The sequence below is a fragment of the Theropithecus gelada genome, chromosome 20 (genome assembly GCF_003255815.1).
Source record: "Theropithecus gelada isolate Dixy chromosome 20, Tgel_1.0, whole genome shotgun sequence".
NCBI lineage: Eukaryota > Metazoa > Chordata > Mammalia > Primates > Cercopithecidae > Theropithecus > Theropithecus gelada.
The window spans coordinates 50311735-50329965 of NC_037688.1; the positions used below are offsets into that span (position 1 = coordinate 50311735).

General features: G+C 53.4%; 1 protein-coding gene across 1 annotated transcript; it reads right to left on the bottom strand.

The window, feature by feature from the left end:
* Positions 1-10907: 10907 nt before the first annotated feature.
* Positions 10908-13057, bottom strand: LOC112613869 (serine protease 30-like). Its single transcript, XM_025369743.1, has 6 exons — positions 13006-13057; positions 12899-12925; positions 12510-12675; positions 12158-12426; positions 11496-11656; positions 10908-11279 (listed from the first exon to the last, which is right to left on the bottom strand). Exons 1-6 carry the CDS (start codon positions 13055-13057, stop codon positions 10983-10985), a joined length of 972 nt encoding a protein of 323 aa, XP_025225528.1. The 3' UTR covers positions 10908-10982.
* Between the last annotated feature and the right edge of the window lie 5174 nt (positions 13058-18231).

The following is an 18231-nucleotide window of genomic DNA, read 5'->3' on the forward strand; positions in this document are numbered from 1 at the left end:
AGCTGAGTGTGTATACACCGTGGTGAAGGCTGGTGCAGAGGCAGATAGTGGCAGTTCACTTTGCCATCTGCATGGTTGGGGACACATGTAGGTCATTGTGTGTGGGCACCTGCCCAGAGGTGAGGTGAGGGGGATGTGCTTCAGGGAAGTCTTCCTAGAGGAGGCAATGTCTGAGGTAAGTCTTAAAGGATGAGGGACAGTTGGCCAAGTGGAGACAAGGGGAGGAGGGCATTACAGTTTGAGGGCTCAACATGAGCAAAGGCAGGAGATGCAGATGGCTGGAGATAGTAGGCCTCACACTGTGGTAATTTGTCACAGTAGCAACAGGAAATCAGTATAAGCCCTAGACCTGGCCCATTCTTCATGTCCCCTTCCCAAGCCTCCAAGTCCACATGGGCACTTGCCAAGATCAGAGCTCCAGGGGCCTCCAGGGACAGCGTTTTCAGCCCTTTGGGACCATGATCCACAGAGAGAAATTGATCCTACTTGAGACACAGGAAGCAACACGTGTAATGCAACAGCCAAACACCCAGTGATCCTCTAATGCAACAAACAGTCAGTGATCAGGGGAAGGGCCAGGCCCTGTTTCAGGGGCTCCACCCAAAGTCCCCACCCACAACAATTGAAGGACAGGACTTCAATTATCTCTGCAAAATGAGGAAACTGAGGCACTGAGGGCAAAGTCACTTGTCCTACACAGCAGTTAGAGGTAGAGTTGGAAGTTCACCTTGAGGTGGCCAAGCTGCAAAGTCTGGCCCCTGAACACCAGACCTAGGCAAAGATTTCACAACCCAGCTTCATCTTTGTGCATGAAATACACACTAGCATTTTTTTCTCTTCTCTACTTCTATTTTTATATTTCTTTATTTTTAAATGCTGGTTGAGAGCCACTTCTTAACCTGGAAATCAGAAATCAAAATTCAGAGAATCTGTGAACTGAGATGGGGGGAAAATTACCTCTTTTTTTTTTTTTTTTATTGCCCTTGACTGAAAATTTCATGTTTCCTTCGGGTATGAATATGACCTCACATGCAACACCCATGAAATGACCACATCAAATACTGTTTTCACAGACACCTTGAAATTTACAGCCGTCACCACTTCAAAATTATGGTGATCAGACGTGCCATTCAACATGTTGATAATCAAAGCCCAGGCACAGAACACATTTAAGAAAACATTTTGGGCCAGGCACGGTGGCTCACACCTGCAATCCCAGGACTTTGGGAGGCCAAGAGGGGTAGATCACGAGGTTAGGAGTTCCAGAGCAGCCTGGCCAACATGGTGAAACCCAGTCTCTACTAAAAATACAAAAATTAGCTGGATATGGTGGTAAGGAAGGAGACCACTACTACTCCTGCTGCCCTCCTCCCCGCACCTTGCCTAGTTCACAAGAGCAGAAAAAAAGCAAAAAGTTGGAAAAAAACAAAAGTAAGATAAATAGCCAGACAACCTTGGCACCATCATTCGGTCCTAGGAGTTAAAAAAAGTAATAATAATAATATCAACCCCTGACCTAAACTACTTGTGTTATCTGTACATTCCAAACACTGTATGAAAAAAGCATTGTAAAACTTTTTGTTCTGTTAGCTGATGCATGTAGCCCCCAGTCACGTTTCCCACGCTTGCTCCATTTATCACGACCCTTTCATGTGGACCCCTTAAAGTTGTAAGCCTTTAAAAAGGCCAAGAATTTCTTTTTCGGGGAGCTCAGCTCTTAAGACGCGAATCTGCCGACATTCCCGGCCAAATAAACCACTTCCTTCTTTACCCCGGTGTCTGAGGAGTTTTGTCTGCAGCTTGTCCTGCTACAGTGATCCATGCCTGTGGTCCCAGCTACTTGGGAGACTGAGGCAGGAGAATCGCTTGAACCCAGGAGGGGTTGCAGTGAGCCAAGATCATGCCACTGCACTCCAGCCTGGGCTACAGAGCGAGACTCCATCTCAAAAAAAAAGAAAAGCAAACATTTTCATAAGCAAATCTGCAGCTGCTTTGCAGGAGAAGCCCCTTTCCTTTCTGCAAGAGGAATGAGAAGTCCCTGGGGCTAGCTGGGGACCTCCCCTCTGTCCAGCCCAACAGCTCCATCAACTACTTTTTACTTCTCAGTGTTCTATTTAATTCTTTTAAAATTTGTGTTTTAGTAAGTTTCTTTCGCTTGTGTTTATTTTTCTTTTATTTATTTATTTTTTCTTCCAAGCTGGAATGCAATGGTGCGATCATGGCTCACTGCAACCTTGACCTTCTGAGCTCAGGCGATCCTCTCACCTCAGCCTCCTGAGTAGCTGGGGCCACAAACACATGCCGCCGCGCCTGGGTTTTGTTGTTGTTGTTGTTGATTGTAGAAACAAGGTCTTGCTATGTTGCCCAGGCTTGCTATGTTTTCATTTACTAAATTTGGTGACCCTAACTCAAGATACTTTGGGCACTTTGGGAGAAGGATAGGTCCCAAGAGGCAGAAACTGGTGGGGGCAGTCAGGATCGGGCCTGTCGGAAAAGCCTGGCGCTTCCTGGACAGAGCAGAGGACCAGTGGGGGAGACGGAATTGCACCCCTCCAGTCAGGGGAAGGCAGGGCAGGTCTTTTCAGCACCTGCTCATGTGAGAGGGTTTCTGTCACTTGCTACCGAGGGTACCCAAGGAAGCCAGGACGACCCTGGAGAGGAGCCTTCCTCCAGAGGTTTCTCTCTGAACCTCACGCACTTGTTCTCCAGCCTTGATAAGGACTTCTACCCCCTCTACCCAAGCCTGTGCCATTTCAGGCCCCACGTGGGGGTGTCCAGGTCAGGCCAGACGAACCAAGATGGGGGGAGTGTTGGGTACAGACCGGGAGGGGAGGATGGGGCGGTTCCAGGGGCTCCCATGGTTTGAAATCCTCTGTGGAGAAATGATGAGGAACGAGCTCAGGAATCCCAAGTCCCACTCACCCCTTCATGAGGCTGTGATCCCCATGAGGACGCAGGTCCCCTGACTCTCCCCTGCTCTTTGCCCCAGTGTAGAAGGAGGACCCTGCATTTCTGGAGGAGCAGGTCTGTGTTGAGAGAAAGGGGAGCAGGGGAGAGAGCCTGCAGGAGGGCTCTCTGGGCCCCGCAACTTCCACACACAGGCCTACTTTGCCATAAGCCAGGGCTGAGTGCCCGCAGGGCCCCGCGGGCTGGGGACTCCCCCGGGCACTGCAGGCCGCACTGGGGAGCTTTGGGCCCTGCCTGGAGACAGTTTTGGTTGTGACATGGAGGTGGGGGAAGTATTCCTGGCCTCTGGTGGGCGGACACCAGGGATGCTGCCACATGTCCTGCGAGACACAGGACAGCCCCCCACCTTCTTCTCTAGGAAAGAATTATCTGGTCCCAAACCTCAGTAGGTCAAGGTTGAGAGCTCTGGCCTACGGCATGAGGCCTGGCAAGCTGGCAGATACAGCACCCGGGGCAGCGTGGGCCTGGAAGGAACACTGTGGCTGTGAGGAGCGTGGGCAACTTGCTCTGGCCTGCCCTCCCCTCCTGGGAGGCTGCTGCTCTCCCTCACACACCCTGTGCATCTGGTGGGGGTGCCGGAGTAGTTCCAGCTCCCCAAATCTCCAAACCTTTGAGCCGGGGTCTGTGCCTGCCATCCTTTGCGGCATGGGTTTTTCTTTTTTTTTCTTTATTTTTGAGATTGAGTCTCGCTCTGTCGCCCAGGATGGAGTGCAGTGGTGCGATCTCAGCTCACTGCAGGCTCCGCCTCCCGGGTTCACGCCATTCTCCTGCCTCAGCCTCTCGAGTAGCTGGGACTACAGACGCCCATGACCACGCCCGGCTAATTTTTGTATTTTTAGTAGAGACGGGATTTCACCGTGTTAGCCAGAATGGTCTCGATCTCCTGACCTTGTGATCCGCCCGCCTTGGCCTCCCAAAGTGCTGGGATTACAGGCGTGACTCACCGCACCCGGCTATGGCATGGGTTATTTTATTTGAGCTGCTTCCCTCTCGGATCCTGGTCTCCAACCTCTCTAGGGTTATCCAGCCAGGGAGGGGATGCTGTGATATTTTTTATTTCTTTTCTTCCTTCCCTTCCTTCCCTTTTCCTTCCTCTTTCTCTTTTCTTTTCTTTCTTTCTTTTTCTTTCTCTCTTTCTTTCTTTCCTCTTTCTCTCTCTCTCTTTCTCTCCTTCCTTCCCTCCCTCCCTCCTTCCTTCCTTCCTTCCTTCCTTCCTTTCTTCCTTTCCTTTCTTTCTTCATTTTTGAGACAGGGTCTTTATCTGTCACCCAGACTGGAGTGCGGTGGTGGAATCACAGCTCACTACACCACCCCGCCCACCTCAGCTCCTGAGTAGCTGGGACCACAGGCAAGCACCACCACCCCTAGCTAATTTTTTTTTTTTTTTTTTTTTTTTTTTTTTTTTTTTTTGAGACGGAGTCCCGCTCTGTCGCCCAGGCTGGAGTGCAGTGGCGCGATCTCGGCTCACTGCAAGCTCCACCTCCCGGGTTCACGCCATTCTCCCGCCTCAGCCTCCGAGTAGCTGGGACTACAGGCGCCCGCCACCACGCCCGGCTAGTTTTTTGTATTTTTAGTAGAGACAGGGTTTCACCATGTTAGCCAGGATGGTCTCGATCTCCTGACCTCGTGATCCACCCGCCTCGGCCTCCCAAAGTGCTGGGATTACAGGCTTGAGCCACCGCGCCCGGCCTAATTTTTTTTAATGTTATGTGGAGCTGGGATCTCACTGTGTTGCCCAGGCTGGTCTCAAACTCCTGAAATCAAGCTATCCTCCCATCTCAGCCTCCCAAGCAACTAGGCCTACCTGTGCATGCCACCATGCCTGGCTAATTTTTTTTTTTAACAGAAATGTGATTTTAAGCATTATGCTTCCAATTACAAAAGCAATGCATGTATACTGCAGACATTTTAGGAAAGACAGCTAAATTTAAAAGGAATTCCCTGCCAGGTGCGGTGGCTCACGCCTGTAATCCCAGCACTTTGCGAGGCCGAGGCGGGTGGATCACCTGAGGTCTGGAGTTCAAGACCAGCCTGGACAACATGGCGAAACCCTGTCTCTACAAAAATAGAAAAATTAGCTGGGCATGATGCTGTGTGCCTGTAATCCCAGCTACTTGGGAGGCTGAGGCGTTTCAAAAAAAAAAAAAAAAAAAAGAATTCTCACTACCCAGAGATACACTGCTGACATTTTGACATATCTATTCCCAGTATTTTAAAATGAGTTTTGGATATACTAAAGATTGACAAATGGGACATTCAGTGATTGAAGTTTGCCTTAGGGAAGAAAGAGTCTCTCTGAAGACAAACCAAGGAGTCCAAAAAGGGAAGTGCAGAGCAACTTGAAAGACACAAAAAGAGACAAAACAAACTAGATCTCAGTGCTTCCAGAGGACTGTGTTTGAAGCTGAGCATTGAGAGGGCTGGGAGATAGGTAGAATGTAATGAGGTTTACACAGTAATGAGAAATTTTGTGATGAAAGGAACTGGGTCCTGGCCAGGCACTGGTGGCTCACGCCTGTAATCCCAGGACTTTGGGAGGCCAAGGCGGGCGGATCACCTGAGGTCAGGAGTTCAAGACCAGCCCGGCCAACATGGTGAAACCCTGTCTCTACTAAAAATAAAAAAATTAGCTGGGTATGATGGCGTGTGCCTGTAGTCCCAGCTACCCAGGAAGGTGAGGCAGAAGAATCACTTGAACCCGGGAGGTGGAAGTTGCAGTGAGCTGAGATTGCACTACTGCACTCCAGCCTGAGTGACAGAGCAAGACTCTGTCTCAAAGAAAGAAGGAAAGGAAAGGAAAGGAAAGGAAAGGAAAGGAAAGGAAAGGAAAGGAAAGGAAAGGAAAGGAAAGGAAAGGAAAGGAAAGGAAAGGAAAGGAAAGGAAAAGAACTGGGTTCCAGGCGCTGCTTGTGGAAACCACTTTCTGCTGAAGTGTTTTGTGTATGTGTGCCAGTATTACTAGAGTGCTAGTAAGTCTCCTGTGATTTGAATCTTTTTTTTCTGGGATGAGGGGATGGATGGATGGATGGATGGATGGATGGATGGATGGATGGATGGGTGAGTCAGTAAATGGATGGATATCAGTAGATGGGTAGGTGGGTGGGTGAGTGGGTGGATGGATGGATGGATAGGTGGATGGATGGATGGATGGATGGATAGGTGGGTGGATGGATGGATGGGTGGGTGGATGGATAGGTGGGTAGGCGGGTGGGTGAGTGGGTAGATGAACGGATGGATGGATGAATTTATGAGTCAGTAGATGGGTGGGTGGGTGAGTGGGTGAGTAGATGGATGGATGGATGTATAAGTGGGTGGGTGGGTGAGTGGATAGATGGATAGAAAACACAATAGCAGGACCAGGCACAGTGGCTTACACCTGTAATCCCAGCACTTTGAGAGGTCTAGACAGATGGATCACTTGAGCCCAGGAGTTCAAGACCAGCCTAAGCAACATGGCAAAACACTGCCTCTACAAAAATACATAACCGGGTGCGGTAGTCCCAGCTACTTGGGAGGTTAAAACAGGAGAATTGCTTGAGCCCAGGAGGTACAGATTGCAGTGAGCTGAGATCACACCATTGCACTCCAGCCTAAGAAACAGAAGTGAAACCTTGTCTCAGAAAAAGAAAAAAGAAAAAGAAAGGAAAAGAAAAAAAAAAGAAAAGAAAAAAAGAAAAGGAAAGGAAAGACAAGACACTAGCATTCATCATGATCCGATTTTGGACCAGGCGCAATGGCAAGTGCTTACACAAGTATTGCTTCATTTAATCATCACAAACATCCTTGGGATGGGTGTTAATCTCACATTTTTACAGACAAGGAAGCCCAGGCTGAGTGAGTGAGTCACGGAATTTAAACCCCAATCCCACAGTCCTCCTACCACTTCCTGCTCAGGTGTTGGCCCAGTCCCACCATTGTGTGGGGAGGTTCTTTCCTGAGGGTCCCCAAGTGCCCAAATACTTCAGCCGCCACACAACATGTGATTTTCTTGTCCTGGAACTCCGAGGTCCACACGCCCACAGTACCACTGGCAGAGCCTGCTGTGATCCTGAAAATTCCTTTTCATCAACTCACTACAAGTTCAGAGACAAGGTGCGTGCCAGGCCTGCATCCTGGGCTCCAGGCTGAGGAAGGAACTGCTCATCCTGTGCTGGGTCCCTGCCTCTGCTCCTGCTTCTCACCCTTGGCCAAACATTCCCCAATCCTGGGCGGCTCTGGCCTTGGGACAGAAGTCAGCCTGTCAGCCTTCCAGAACACCTGAGTCCATTGTGGCCACTTCCTCATCCCCACACCAGCTCAGCCCTGCAGGGGCATTTGAATTGTTTCCTCCTACACAACACTGAACTGTGCAGCTCCCGCCCTGACCTGTCTCTAAACAGCGTCACTAGTCCCAAGGCCTCCTGCAGTCCACTGGGCCCACAGACACGCCGACCAGCAAGCTGGGGGTCCTACTGAGAGACATTTGGTGCTGGCTGCCGTGCAGTCAGAGTGGGCCAGGCAGCCGGGGCCTAAGAGGAGCTGCTCGAAGGGCCGGGCGCGGTGGCTCACGCCTGTAATCCCGGCACTTTAGGAGACTGGCGCGGGCGGATCATGAGGTCAGGAGATTGAGACCACAGTGAAACCCCGTTTCTACTAAAGATACAAAAAATTAGCCCAGCGCGGTGGCAGGTGCCTGTAATTCCAGCTACTCAGGAGGCTGAGGCAGGAGAATGGTGTGAACCTGGGAGGCAGAGCTTGCAGTGAACCAAGATCACGCCACTGCACTCCAGCCTGGGCAACAGAACCAAACTCTGTCTCAAAAAAAAAAAAAAAAAAAAAAGTCCAGGCGCGGTGGCTCAAGCCTGTAATCCCAGCACTTTGGGAGGCCGAGACGGGCGGATCACGAGGTCGGGAGATCGAGACCATCCTGGCGAACACGGTGAAACCCCGTCTCTACTAAAAAATACAAAAAACTAGTCGGGCGAGGTGGCGGGCGCCTGTAGTCCCAGCTACTTGGGAGGCTGAGGCAGGAGAATGGCGTAAACCCGGGAGGCGGAGCTTGCAGTGAGCTGAGATCCGGCCACTGCACTCCAGCCTGGGCGACTGAGCCAGACTCTGTCTCAAAAAAAAAAAAAAAAAAAGAGGAGCTGCTGGAGGAAGTGGAGCACCTTGGATGCCACCTGGACTCACGTCTGCACCTACCACCCTCTCGGACCTGCACCCAGCCCCCGGCCCAGGCACCAGGAGAACCCTCTGTGTCCTTCCAATAAGCCCTGGGCAGAAGGGGCTTCACAAGCAGAAGCACCAGTCTCCTAAGTCCTCCACAAACAGCACCTGTGTCAGGGGCCAGAGAAAGAGAAGACAAAGAGGGCTGTGTGTGCACCACAGCCCAAGTCAGGTGGGAAAAATCCTCCTGTGGCTTTTGCTGTTGGCTGAGGCCCCTTCCTTCTAACTCACCGTTGGCAGGTGTCAGACACCTTGGAGAGAAAAGAGGCTCAGCAGGCTTCCCCTGACGGTGGGGGTCGAGGAGCATTCGTGCTGTCCACTGCCAGGAAATGTGGGGGATGCTGAGGACCACACAGACACACAAACACACACAAATACACACCCATTCAAACATACACACAAAAATACCCACACACGCACACAAATACACACCCAGACACACATACACACAAATACACACCCACTCATACAGAGACACACACAAATATACATACACACAGACAAGCACACAGATATCCACCCACACACAAAAATACCCACCCACACAGAGACACACAAAAACACCCACCGACACACACACACACAAATACACACCCATCCACACAGAGACACACTCACACACACAAATATCCATTCACATACACGCAAATACACACTCACCCCCACACAGAGACACACACACACGCACCCATACATACATACACACACAAATACACACCCACCACACACACACACCCAGAGACACACACCCCTATCCATACAGAAACACACATACACACCCATGCAAATGCACACCCATACCCACACATACACATACATATACACACACACCTACCCCACAGAGACACATAGACACGCAGACACACACAAGTACACACACACGTACACACACACACATACACATGAACATAAAAACACACAAACACCCATCCACACATAGGCACACACATAAATACACACCCACACACAGACACATCCACACACAGACAGGCACACAGCCTGGACAGGGGCCTCCTGGATGGGAGTGGATCCTGGCACAGGGCTGAGGGCATAGCAGCCCTGGTCATGGTCATCTGGGGAAGAGACTGGAGGGGTGGGCTGGGCATGGTGGCTCACGCCTGTCATCCCAGCTCTTTGGGAGGCTGGGGCGGGTGGATCACTTGAGGTCAGGAGTTCAAGACCAGTCTGGGCAACATGGTGAAACCCCATCTCTACTAAAAATACAAAAATTAGCCAAGTGTGGTGGTGTGCACGTGTATGCCCAGGCAGGCTGAGGTGGGAGGATCGCTTAAGCCCAGGAGGTCGAGGCTGCAATGAGCTGAGACCGAGCCACTGCACTCTAGCCTGGGCAGTAGAGCAAGATCCTGTCACAAAAGAAAAAAGGAGAGAGAAACTGAAGGGGCTGATATGTAAGGAGGGAGGCTTAGCGTTTCTGAGACATCCTTAGTGCTTCAGGCCTGTGTGAGGAGGGACTGCCGACTCTAACATTTAAGCAGAAATCCAGAAGTGAGGACTTTGTTTTAATCTGTCACTTTCCCTCCTCACTAGATTTCTGGATGGAGTTATTTATGAGTGAAGAGCCGGAGAATCCATTAGCAAACTGATGCATGAAAGTGATGAGCAAGAGAAAGTTGGGAGACAAAACAGAGAAGCTGAGAGTCCAGAAACTTCCACCCAGGAGGCTGAGCTCCTGGCGGATCCAATGAGTCCCTCCAGGACATCGTCCATCCCGGGATGAAGGCAGAGGGGTTGGAAGGATGCGAGGCCATTGGGGGAGAACAGGACCTTATGAAGGCGGGCCCACAGCAAAAGGAGGGATGATTCTAGAGCATCCAGTCTTCTACTGCAGTAGAACAACCTCATTTTTCTAAGAGGTCACCCAGCTGAGGGTGCTCCCTGGGAGGGCTGAGGCGCTGGGGTGACAGCTCCACTGCCCACTCACCTGTGACCTCAAAGCCCCTCTCCTCCATGGGGTGCTCCCAACAGCCACCTCCAGGGCAGGGGAGTGGCGATGGGACAAAGGCTGGCCCGACTGTGCCCTACCCAAGCAGAGGGTCCTTCCCCCAGACCTGGTGCCAAACTGGAGTGAAAGCCCAGCCACCTTGTCTCACAGAGACGGGAGAGTTTCTTAAACTGACACAGGCTGCGAGCTTCCAAATGGACCCCTCCCTGCAAGTGTGGAACTGGCTCTGCCAGGCACTGCTTTGCCCATGCTTCTAAGACACAGGCAGAGGGCGCTGCCCACCACACTGGCAATGGCCTCAAAGCCCCTGTTCATGCCTGAAACAGCCCCCAAGGCCCCCACTGGCTGCAGTCAGCAGAGGGCAGGGTGGTGGGGGAGGGCATGGACACTCCGTGGGCCGGAGCTGGGAGAACAAGGCCTATTATTGGACAGTTGGTGGCCATGGCAACTACACAAGAATGCCTGAGACTGAAAATCCGTGGGCTTCAAGGAGCTCCAGCTCTTGCACTGGCTGAGTCACGGTGACTATATAACTCTTCCTCCCACTTTTGGGACACTTTTGAGAGGGACAGGGATCTTATCTAACAACACAGGATAGGCATTGCCCAAGACCGTCCTGAGCAAGTCTGGACACCGTGACCCTATTGATGAAGATGTTCCGCAGACACTGCCCGGGGCAGGCACCATGCTCTCCCAACCTACCACAGCCAGATGTTTTTGTAAAGAATAAAAATGAATTACTAGAAAAGCAAAGACATAAAATACACATTAAAAAAAACTACAGTTTTTATTATTAGATTCCATCAATCCTACCAGAAGGGGGACCCTGGACTCCATGACTCAGGGTTCACAGGGACCCAAGCAAGCGTACGGTCAACAGCTCAAGCAGCAGCACTGGGTGGGACCTGGAGGTGCCTGGATGGGACCCAGAGATGCCTGAGAGGAACCCAGGGGCACCTGGGCGGGCCCCGGACATGCCTGAGCGAGGTTCAGCCAGGGTTCTCTGAATCCAGTCTGTGTAGCTTAGCACCTGGGTGTAGACACCAGGCCGGAAAGGCCGGGCACAGCCGAATCCCCAGCTCACAATGCCAGCCTGGACCCACGTATCATTGATGGGGCAGACCAGCGGCCCCCCGGAGTCACCCTGGGGGAGAGAGAGGGAGGGCCCCATGAGGTCTGCATTGAGGGAGACACCTGGGCCCCAAGTGCCTTCAAGAATCTGCTGCTGAGGCCAAGGAGCCAGGCAAGGACTCTGGTCCCTCTGGAGACCCTGAGGGGGGGAACATGGGGACAGAGCCCAGGACAGGGTGAGCCTAAAGAGCCCACACTTCTGCATGGGGTGACCAGGAGCTGCAGTTACCTGGCAGGAGTCTTTCTTGCCCTGGACAGAGCCAGCGCAGATCATGTCGTCCTGGATGAGGCGCTGGCCGGCCAGGCTGGGCTCTCCTAGGTGGTACATCAGCTCACACGCGTTCGAGTCCAGGAGGGGCACAGCCACCTCCTGAAGGACACTCGCCAGGGCTGGATGTGATGCGGGGGCCAGCCTGAGCCCACCTCGAGCCTCGTCCCCATCAGGTGAGCCTCTTCCCTCTCACCTGGGATGGTGGCAGGCTGCACCTCCTATCTCTTCTCTGCCCACCCACCCTGCCCGTCCCAACTTCTAAACCAGGAGACAGTGGGGTCAGGGAGCAGTGCTCAAGCCCAGATCCTCTCCCATGACCCTGGCTAATCTCATGACCTCTTAGCCTTGGCTTATTCATCCCACCATGGGCACAATCCTGGACATTGGCTCAAGATCCCCAAAATCTAATATGGTGGTCACCTTGGCCAAGAGGAGTCCCACAGTCTGGACAGTATGGTTCCTGGCCCCAAGTGTTCCCAGCTTCAGGGTGGGGTGGGAGGGGAGAGAAGATAAACATGCGGACCAAGATCTGTGGAGACCACTCAGGCTGGCTCCGCGTGGTCCCTGGGCTGGTCCTCCCTGGCTAGGAGTGGGAGCTGGTGAATGCATATTCCTCTTACCTCTCTCCTGGGTGGACCCCCAGCCTGTTACCCAGCACAGGGACCCAATGGCGAGGGGGGTCTGGGGTCCTGGGAGGCAGACGGGGCTGAACTGGGAGGCCTGCAAGGGGAATTCCAGCTCCATCAGGGCAATGTCCCCGCTGGTGGTGGCCCCACGATATGAGGAGTGGACCAGGAGCCTCTTCACAGTCACCAAGGTCGAGTGGGGCTCTGAAAGGGAGGGTGTCAGCCCTCCGACTTTAACACGGTAGAGCCTGGGATCCTCAGACCTGAGAGGGGAACGGAAACATGGCCCGCTGCAGGCAGCCGCTGAGGGGAGGGGCGAGGAGCACCCCCACCCAGCGCCACTCACCTCAGGAAGCAGTGGGCGGCCGTGAGCACCCAGCGTGGGTGGATGAGGGAGCCCCCACATATGTGCCCCACTGAGGCCAACCACAGGCCAACCTGCCACGGCCAGCGTTCTTCCTGGGTGTCTTGGCCTCCCACAATCCTCCCGGCCTCCTTGGAGTGGCCGCATTCTGCAGAGGGATGGGCAGGTGGGAGACCTCAGCTTTCTTCTCTCTCAGAAAGCCCCTCCCTACCGGTCTCACTCTTTACCCTAACACCTTCTGACATCCCTCAGCCCTTGATGTCCAGGGATGAGGCTCCCGGGGCCAAGGGCCTCTGCATGTCCCCTGGGGCCAGTCCTCCCTGGCCAGGAATAGGGGCTGGCTGAGTGCAGTGATGAGATGTCTACGGTACCTGAAGGCAGCACATCCCCATGGGCCCCTGGAAAGCAAGAGAGCAAAGGGGAGCACACAGGCTGGCAGGGGGTGGGAGGGAGGAGAAGACAGAGGCGCACCCCTCACCTGGCAGCAGCCACAGCAGCAGCAGCAGGATGGGACCTGCCCGAAGCCCCATGGCTCCTCTTCCCTACAGACACTGCACTGGGGTCAGAGTCCTTGGACGGCACCAGAGGTTGGGGGGGCGGGGGTGGCAGGTCATTAACCAGTGGCAATCACACTGGAGCCCTCTGTGCCTGGCAGAACCTGCCCTCCTCAGATGCCGCTTGGGTTCCTGTCCCACATGTTCCAGGGAGGTGGTTTAGAGGAGGCTGGGGATGCCAGGGCCCACTTCAGGCCAGTCCCTCCAAGGAGCCAGAGGTCAGAGGACCGGTCAGTCCACCCTACTGGGCTGAGATGTGGAAGCCCCACCCATCCTTCCGGCAGACAGGAGATCCCCACTGCTTCACCTACTGGAAGCTCTGCTCAAGGCAGAGGTGGGGACCAACCCTCTTCACCCTGTCCCCCACCAGGAAGTGTAGTGTATCCACGCAGGCCAGTCGGGCTGCCCCAGCCCACCTCCCGCCTCCCTTCCCACCAGAGGGACCTGTAGCTCCTGCAGCGCCCTCCCGGGGCACACCGTATCTAAGGGGCTGGTGCCCAGGGGAGCCCTGTTCGTTGCTATGGGAACAAACCACAGCCCCGCCCTCCAGACAGGAAGGGTCGAATCAGGAGACACGTTTTCCAGGTACTACTTCCTCCTGCTGCTGCCACTGCTCAAAACCTTTGGCCCCCATCCCAGGGCCAGGAGCAGAGGCGAAGCCAGTCCTGAGGCAGCTGAGGACCACGCCATGCGTTTGGTATTGTGCATGGCCTCCAGCCCGCACTGAAGTCGGCCTGACCCGAGAAGCCCAGGATCGCTGAAGAAGCTCCCCACTGTCGTCGCCTCTCAGCCCCACAACCACCCATCCACAGGCAGCCGGGATGCTCACTCAGCCACGTCGCGGACCTCATTTCGGCCTCGCTACGACTCTGCCAACAGGGGGCGCCACAGGAGGTTACAGAGTGGCAGGGACTCCTTTCTGTCCGTTTCCGGCGGTTTTCCGTCAAACTTCCTGCGCTCTTACGGAAGTTGAGGGTGTTTCGCTAAACTTTTGGTGGGCTCCACGAGGGTTTCAGGTGGACTTCCCGTGCGATCAGGCGGGGTTCCGGTCAGTATGCGAGTCCTGTGAGCATCATCTCAGCCTGGCCTCAGGTCCTGGAGGGTCTGGAAAGTGAGTGGTCCCTCTCAGGAGCCAACCAGAAGATGTTCCCACTGGCCGACGATGGGAGCATCACTGTGGGCAATAACTTGGACTGATTTAAATACGTAAAATAAGGCCAGGTGCGGTGGCTCACGCCTGTGATCCCAGCACTGTGGGAGGCCGATGTGGGCAGATCACCTGAGGTCAGGAGTTCGAGACCAGCCTGGCCAACATGGTGAAACCCCATCTCTACTAAAAATACAGAGATTAGCTGGGCGTGGTGTTGGCACCTGTGATCCCAGCTACTCAGGAGGCTGAGGCAGGAGAATCACTTTAACCCAGAGACAGAGGCTGCAGTGAACCTACACTCCAGCCTGGGCAGCAGAATGAGACTCCTGAAAAAAAAACGTGAGTTCATAATATTATAAAAAAATACCTCCTTTATCATTTTTGGAGTATGCTAAGGAAACAGTTCATTATTTTGAGGATAAATAGGTGCCAAAACATAAAAAGTTTTAAAAATAGAATGAAAGGGGCAACAAAAATAAATAGATGATGAAAAGTTTCTCTTTATGGAGGAATTCCTACTACTGGACCAGGAATATCACCATGTTGCAATCTAATGGATTAATTGGTCTAGGGAATAATCCTCAACAGCTGCTTCCATCACCAGGAGACAGTTAACTGGTGTGTACCCCCTGATAGATTTTTCTGGAAAAATCAGAGGCCTGCAAGGGGAAGTCCAGCTGCATCAGGGCAACATCCCTGCTGGTACTGGTACAAACAAAACAAGAAGCCTGGAAGGAGGCAGGCTGTGTAGAGCTAGGGCAGCATCTTGACCTCACCATCACACCCATAGCTGTTGAATCGTGGTTCACTGTCATTAGCATGTCAGGTTGTAGCCTTATGGTCATAAATGACTGCTGAAATCTGGGCATTGCATGTGCGTTCAGTACTAGAAGAAAGAGGAAGGAGAGAAAGGATGACGCCAGCTGAATATGTTCCTTTTATCAGGGAAAAACAATCTTCCTAAGAAGCCACCCATCTCATTGGCCAACACTTAGTCCCACAGGCACATGTGACCATGCAGGAGACAATGAACATTTAGCTCTTCCAGGTGGAAGAAGCAAACAGAAGAGTTGAAATAGGGGTTGGCTTAGCTAACCAAAGGAGCCTGCCACGGAGGGAAGTCATGTATTTAAGCATGTGCTTTTAAATGCTTGCTTCAGATGCAAAGTGGAGAAGAGTTAGGAGGTCCCAGACATAGGAGAAAGTTCCCTCAAGAGCTCATGATTTGAGGAAGGAGTAGCCAGACTTCACAGCCTGCAGCTAAGGCAGTTCCTGCTGTAATGACATTTGTCACAGAGGTCAGATGGTCCCCATCGGTGCTCTTAGGGAGGTAGAGAGAGCTCTGCAAAAGGCTGTTCTATCGGAGAGGTGAAAAAGGAGCCAGAGACATCTGCCCAGGAGTCTAGGATGGGCGTATAGCCGGCCACGGGGGCCCAGTACAACTGGAACATGTGGGATTCCCTCTTGAGGAGACAGCCAGGCCTACGGGTCTCTGCAGCCCCTAGAGACAGGTGATGCTGGTGGGGTGGAGGTAGCGAGGTCCTCCCACCCAGCATGGTTCACATGTGGGACTTGTTCCTGGGCCAGGCTCCAACCGGGGAGAAGGGGGCTGTTTTGTGAGCCATAGACTCAGCATGTCCAGCAAAGTTTGGGGACATGGGCTGGCCCGACTCTGAGTAGGGTGCACACACTGTGAGCTGGCAGGACCCCCAAGGGAAGGGTCCCCAAGGAAAGGGAGCTGCACGTGCTGCCTGAGCCCGACAGCGGCTGGAGAGACTCTGTACCCACCTCCTGGAACCCCACCGTGGTTTGGAGAGGACATCGTTGGAAGTCCTGTTGCACTTCAGAGCCAGAGCTGACTTCCCACTCCACCCCTAGCCTGTCTCTCAGGGCCCTGGGATCCCATGGAGCCACTAAGGAAGGCATGAGAGGCTCCCTTAAACTCAAGGCTGCCTGGAGGCGACCTCCCAACTCAGAGAAATCTCCACCCTCCCTGGTGAATCCTGCCGCTTACGGGGCGGCTTCTCTGCCCCCACTCTAGGTGCTACATTCTGTCAGGGGCTTCTGTCAGGACCCTATTAGAGGGAGTAGATGCAAAGTAGATGCACGTGCACCAGGGCCTGTGGAGGGATGGGGTAAAGGGACATGCACCCATGAAACTGAGGGTCAGAGAGCGAGAGCTGACAAGGAGGAGAAACAGGACAGGAGCAGGGAGAGGAGAGGAGAGGAAAAAGAGGAAGACGAGGGGCAGGAGAGGGCTGGTCTGGGGGCACAGAGAAGGGGGGCAGAGCTGGTGGGGTCAAAGGAGACACTGAAGGGAGAGACTCCAGGACAGGAGCAGGGGAAGGAAGTGGAGAAATGAGGAAGGGGGCACTCAGAGACAGAAGGGTGCAGTCCAGGAGCAGGGGCAGAAGTTGAGTGAGGGAGAGAGGCCAGCAAATGAGGACTGGAAAGGGGAGGGGCTAAAGCCCACAGAGGAGGTAAGGGAACCCAGAGCATAGGGTGACATCAAGAGGGGACCAGGTCACAAAGGGAGGGGCCGTGGGGGTTGGCTCTGCTACCTGGGACACCTGAGTCACCCCAGCACTCCCTGGGCCGGTCACTCTAACAAACAGCAGGGCAGTTCTGGTTGGTTGGTTGGTTGGTTGTTTTAATAAAAACAACCCCATAGCATTTACTATGATCTGATAATCATATGAAGGTAATCAGGCTGGGCCAGTGACTCACATCTGTAAGCCTAGCACTTTGGGAGGCCAAGGCGGGTGGTTTGCTTGAGGCCAGGAGTTGGAGACCAGCCTGGGCAACATGGAGAAACCCTGTCTCTATAAAAAATTTAAAAATTAGCCTGGCATGGTGGCTCATGCCTGCAGTCCAGCTACTTGGGAGGCTGAGGTGGGAGGATCACTTGAGCCTGGGAGGTAGAGGCTGCAGTAAGCCAGAGTAACACCACTGCACTCCAGCCTGGGCAACAAAGCAAGCCCTGCCTCGAAAAAAATAAATAAATAAGGCAATCAAGACAGTATGAACAAATATTTTAGAACTGCACTTCCAACAAAGGACTCCGAACAAAACAGAACACAAAACTAAAACTGTGTTGCCTTCTCCAAACTTGGCCATGTCCTTGATCATTTCTGGATGGAGACATTTCATGGTGGTGTCATAGTGTCTCATTCTTCAGCACAATTTGACCTGGTTGTTTTCCTGACTTCGCTTTGGGTGAATCTCTTCTGTATTGGCTACTAAGAGGATCACATACTCACCAAAGCCAGCAGCACAGCCCTCTAACCACATACCCACTTGTTACAGGAATGCTGGGGAAGGCCTGAACCCAGGCAGGCTGGGATGAGGACCCTGGGTCCAGGAGGCCAGAGCAGGTTGCAGATGAGTGGCTGTGGGGAAACAGAGTATTAATCTGCATCCCTAAGCAGGCAGGAAGCCAGACAGACCCCTCCTCTTGGCCTGGGACCAAACTCCCACCTCCCATGGGGACAGGTGGGGTGACTCAATTCCTGATGCCCACAGAGCCAGAGGCCTGCCCTGCCACTGTCCGCTGCTTCTTCCAAAGTGGGGAGTTTAGAGCTTCGCAGTGAGTTGCTCGACGAATCGGCTCCTGGGGATGAGGACCCAGCAGCCTGCCTACGGAGACGGGGCTCTGATGGGGCTCACCTGGGTGCCTCCATCCACCACCACCCTCAGCTCTGCCATCCTGAGGCCCCTGAGGCCTCTGGTGGAGAAAGCAGAAGGGGGGACTTGGCCGGGGGTGGAGAGGTAGCACCCCACTCCCATGGGGCTGGGTTTCTCCTCACCAGCCTGTTTTGGAATCCAACGCACAGTTTGGGTGTTCCCAATCCCTCTCTTCACCTTCCTGAAGCGGCAGAGCTGGGTCTCCCAGGCCTCTAGACTCTGGCCCCTCTCCATCGGCTGCCCTGCCCTGGTTGGGAGAGGGATAAAAGGGAGGGTGGCCCAGGCTGCAAAGGTCAGGGGTCAGGAGGCTGAAACC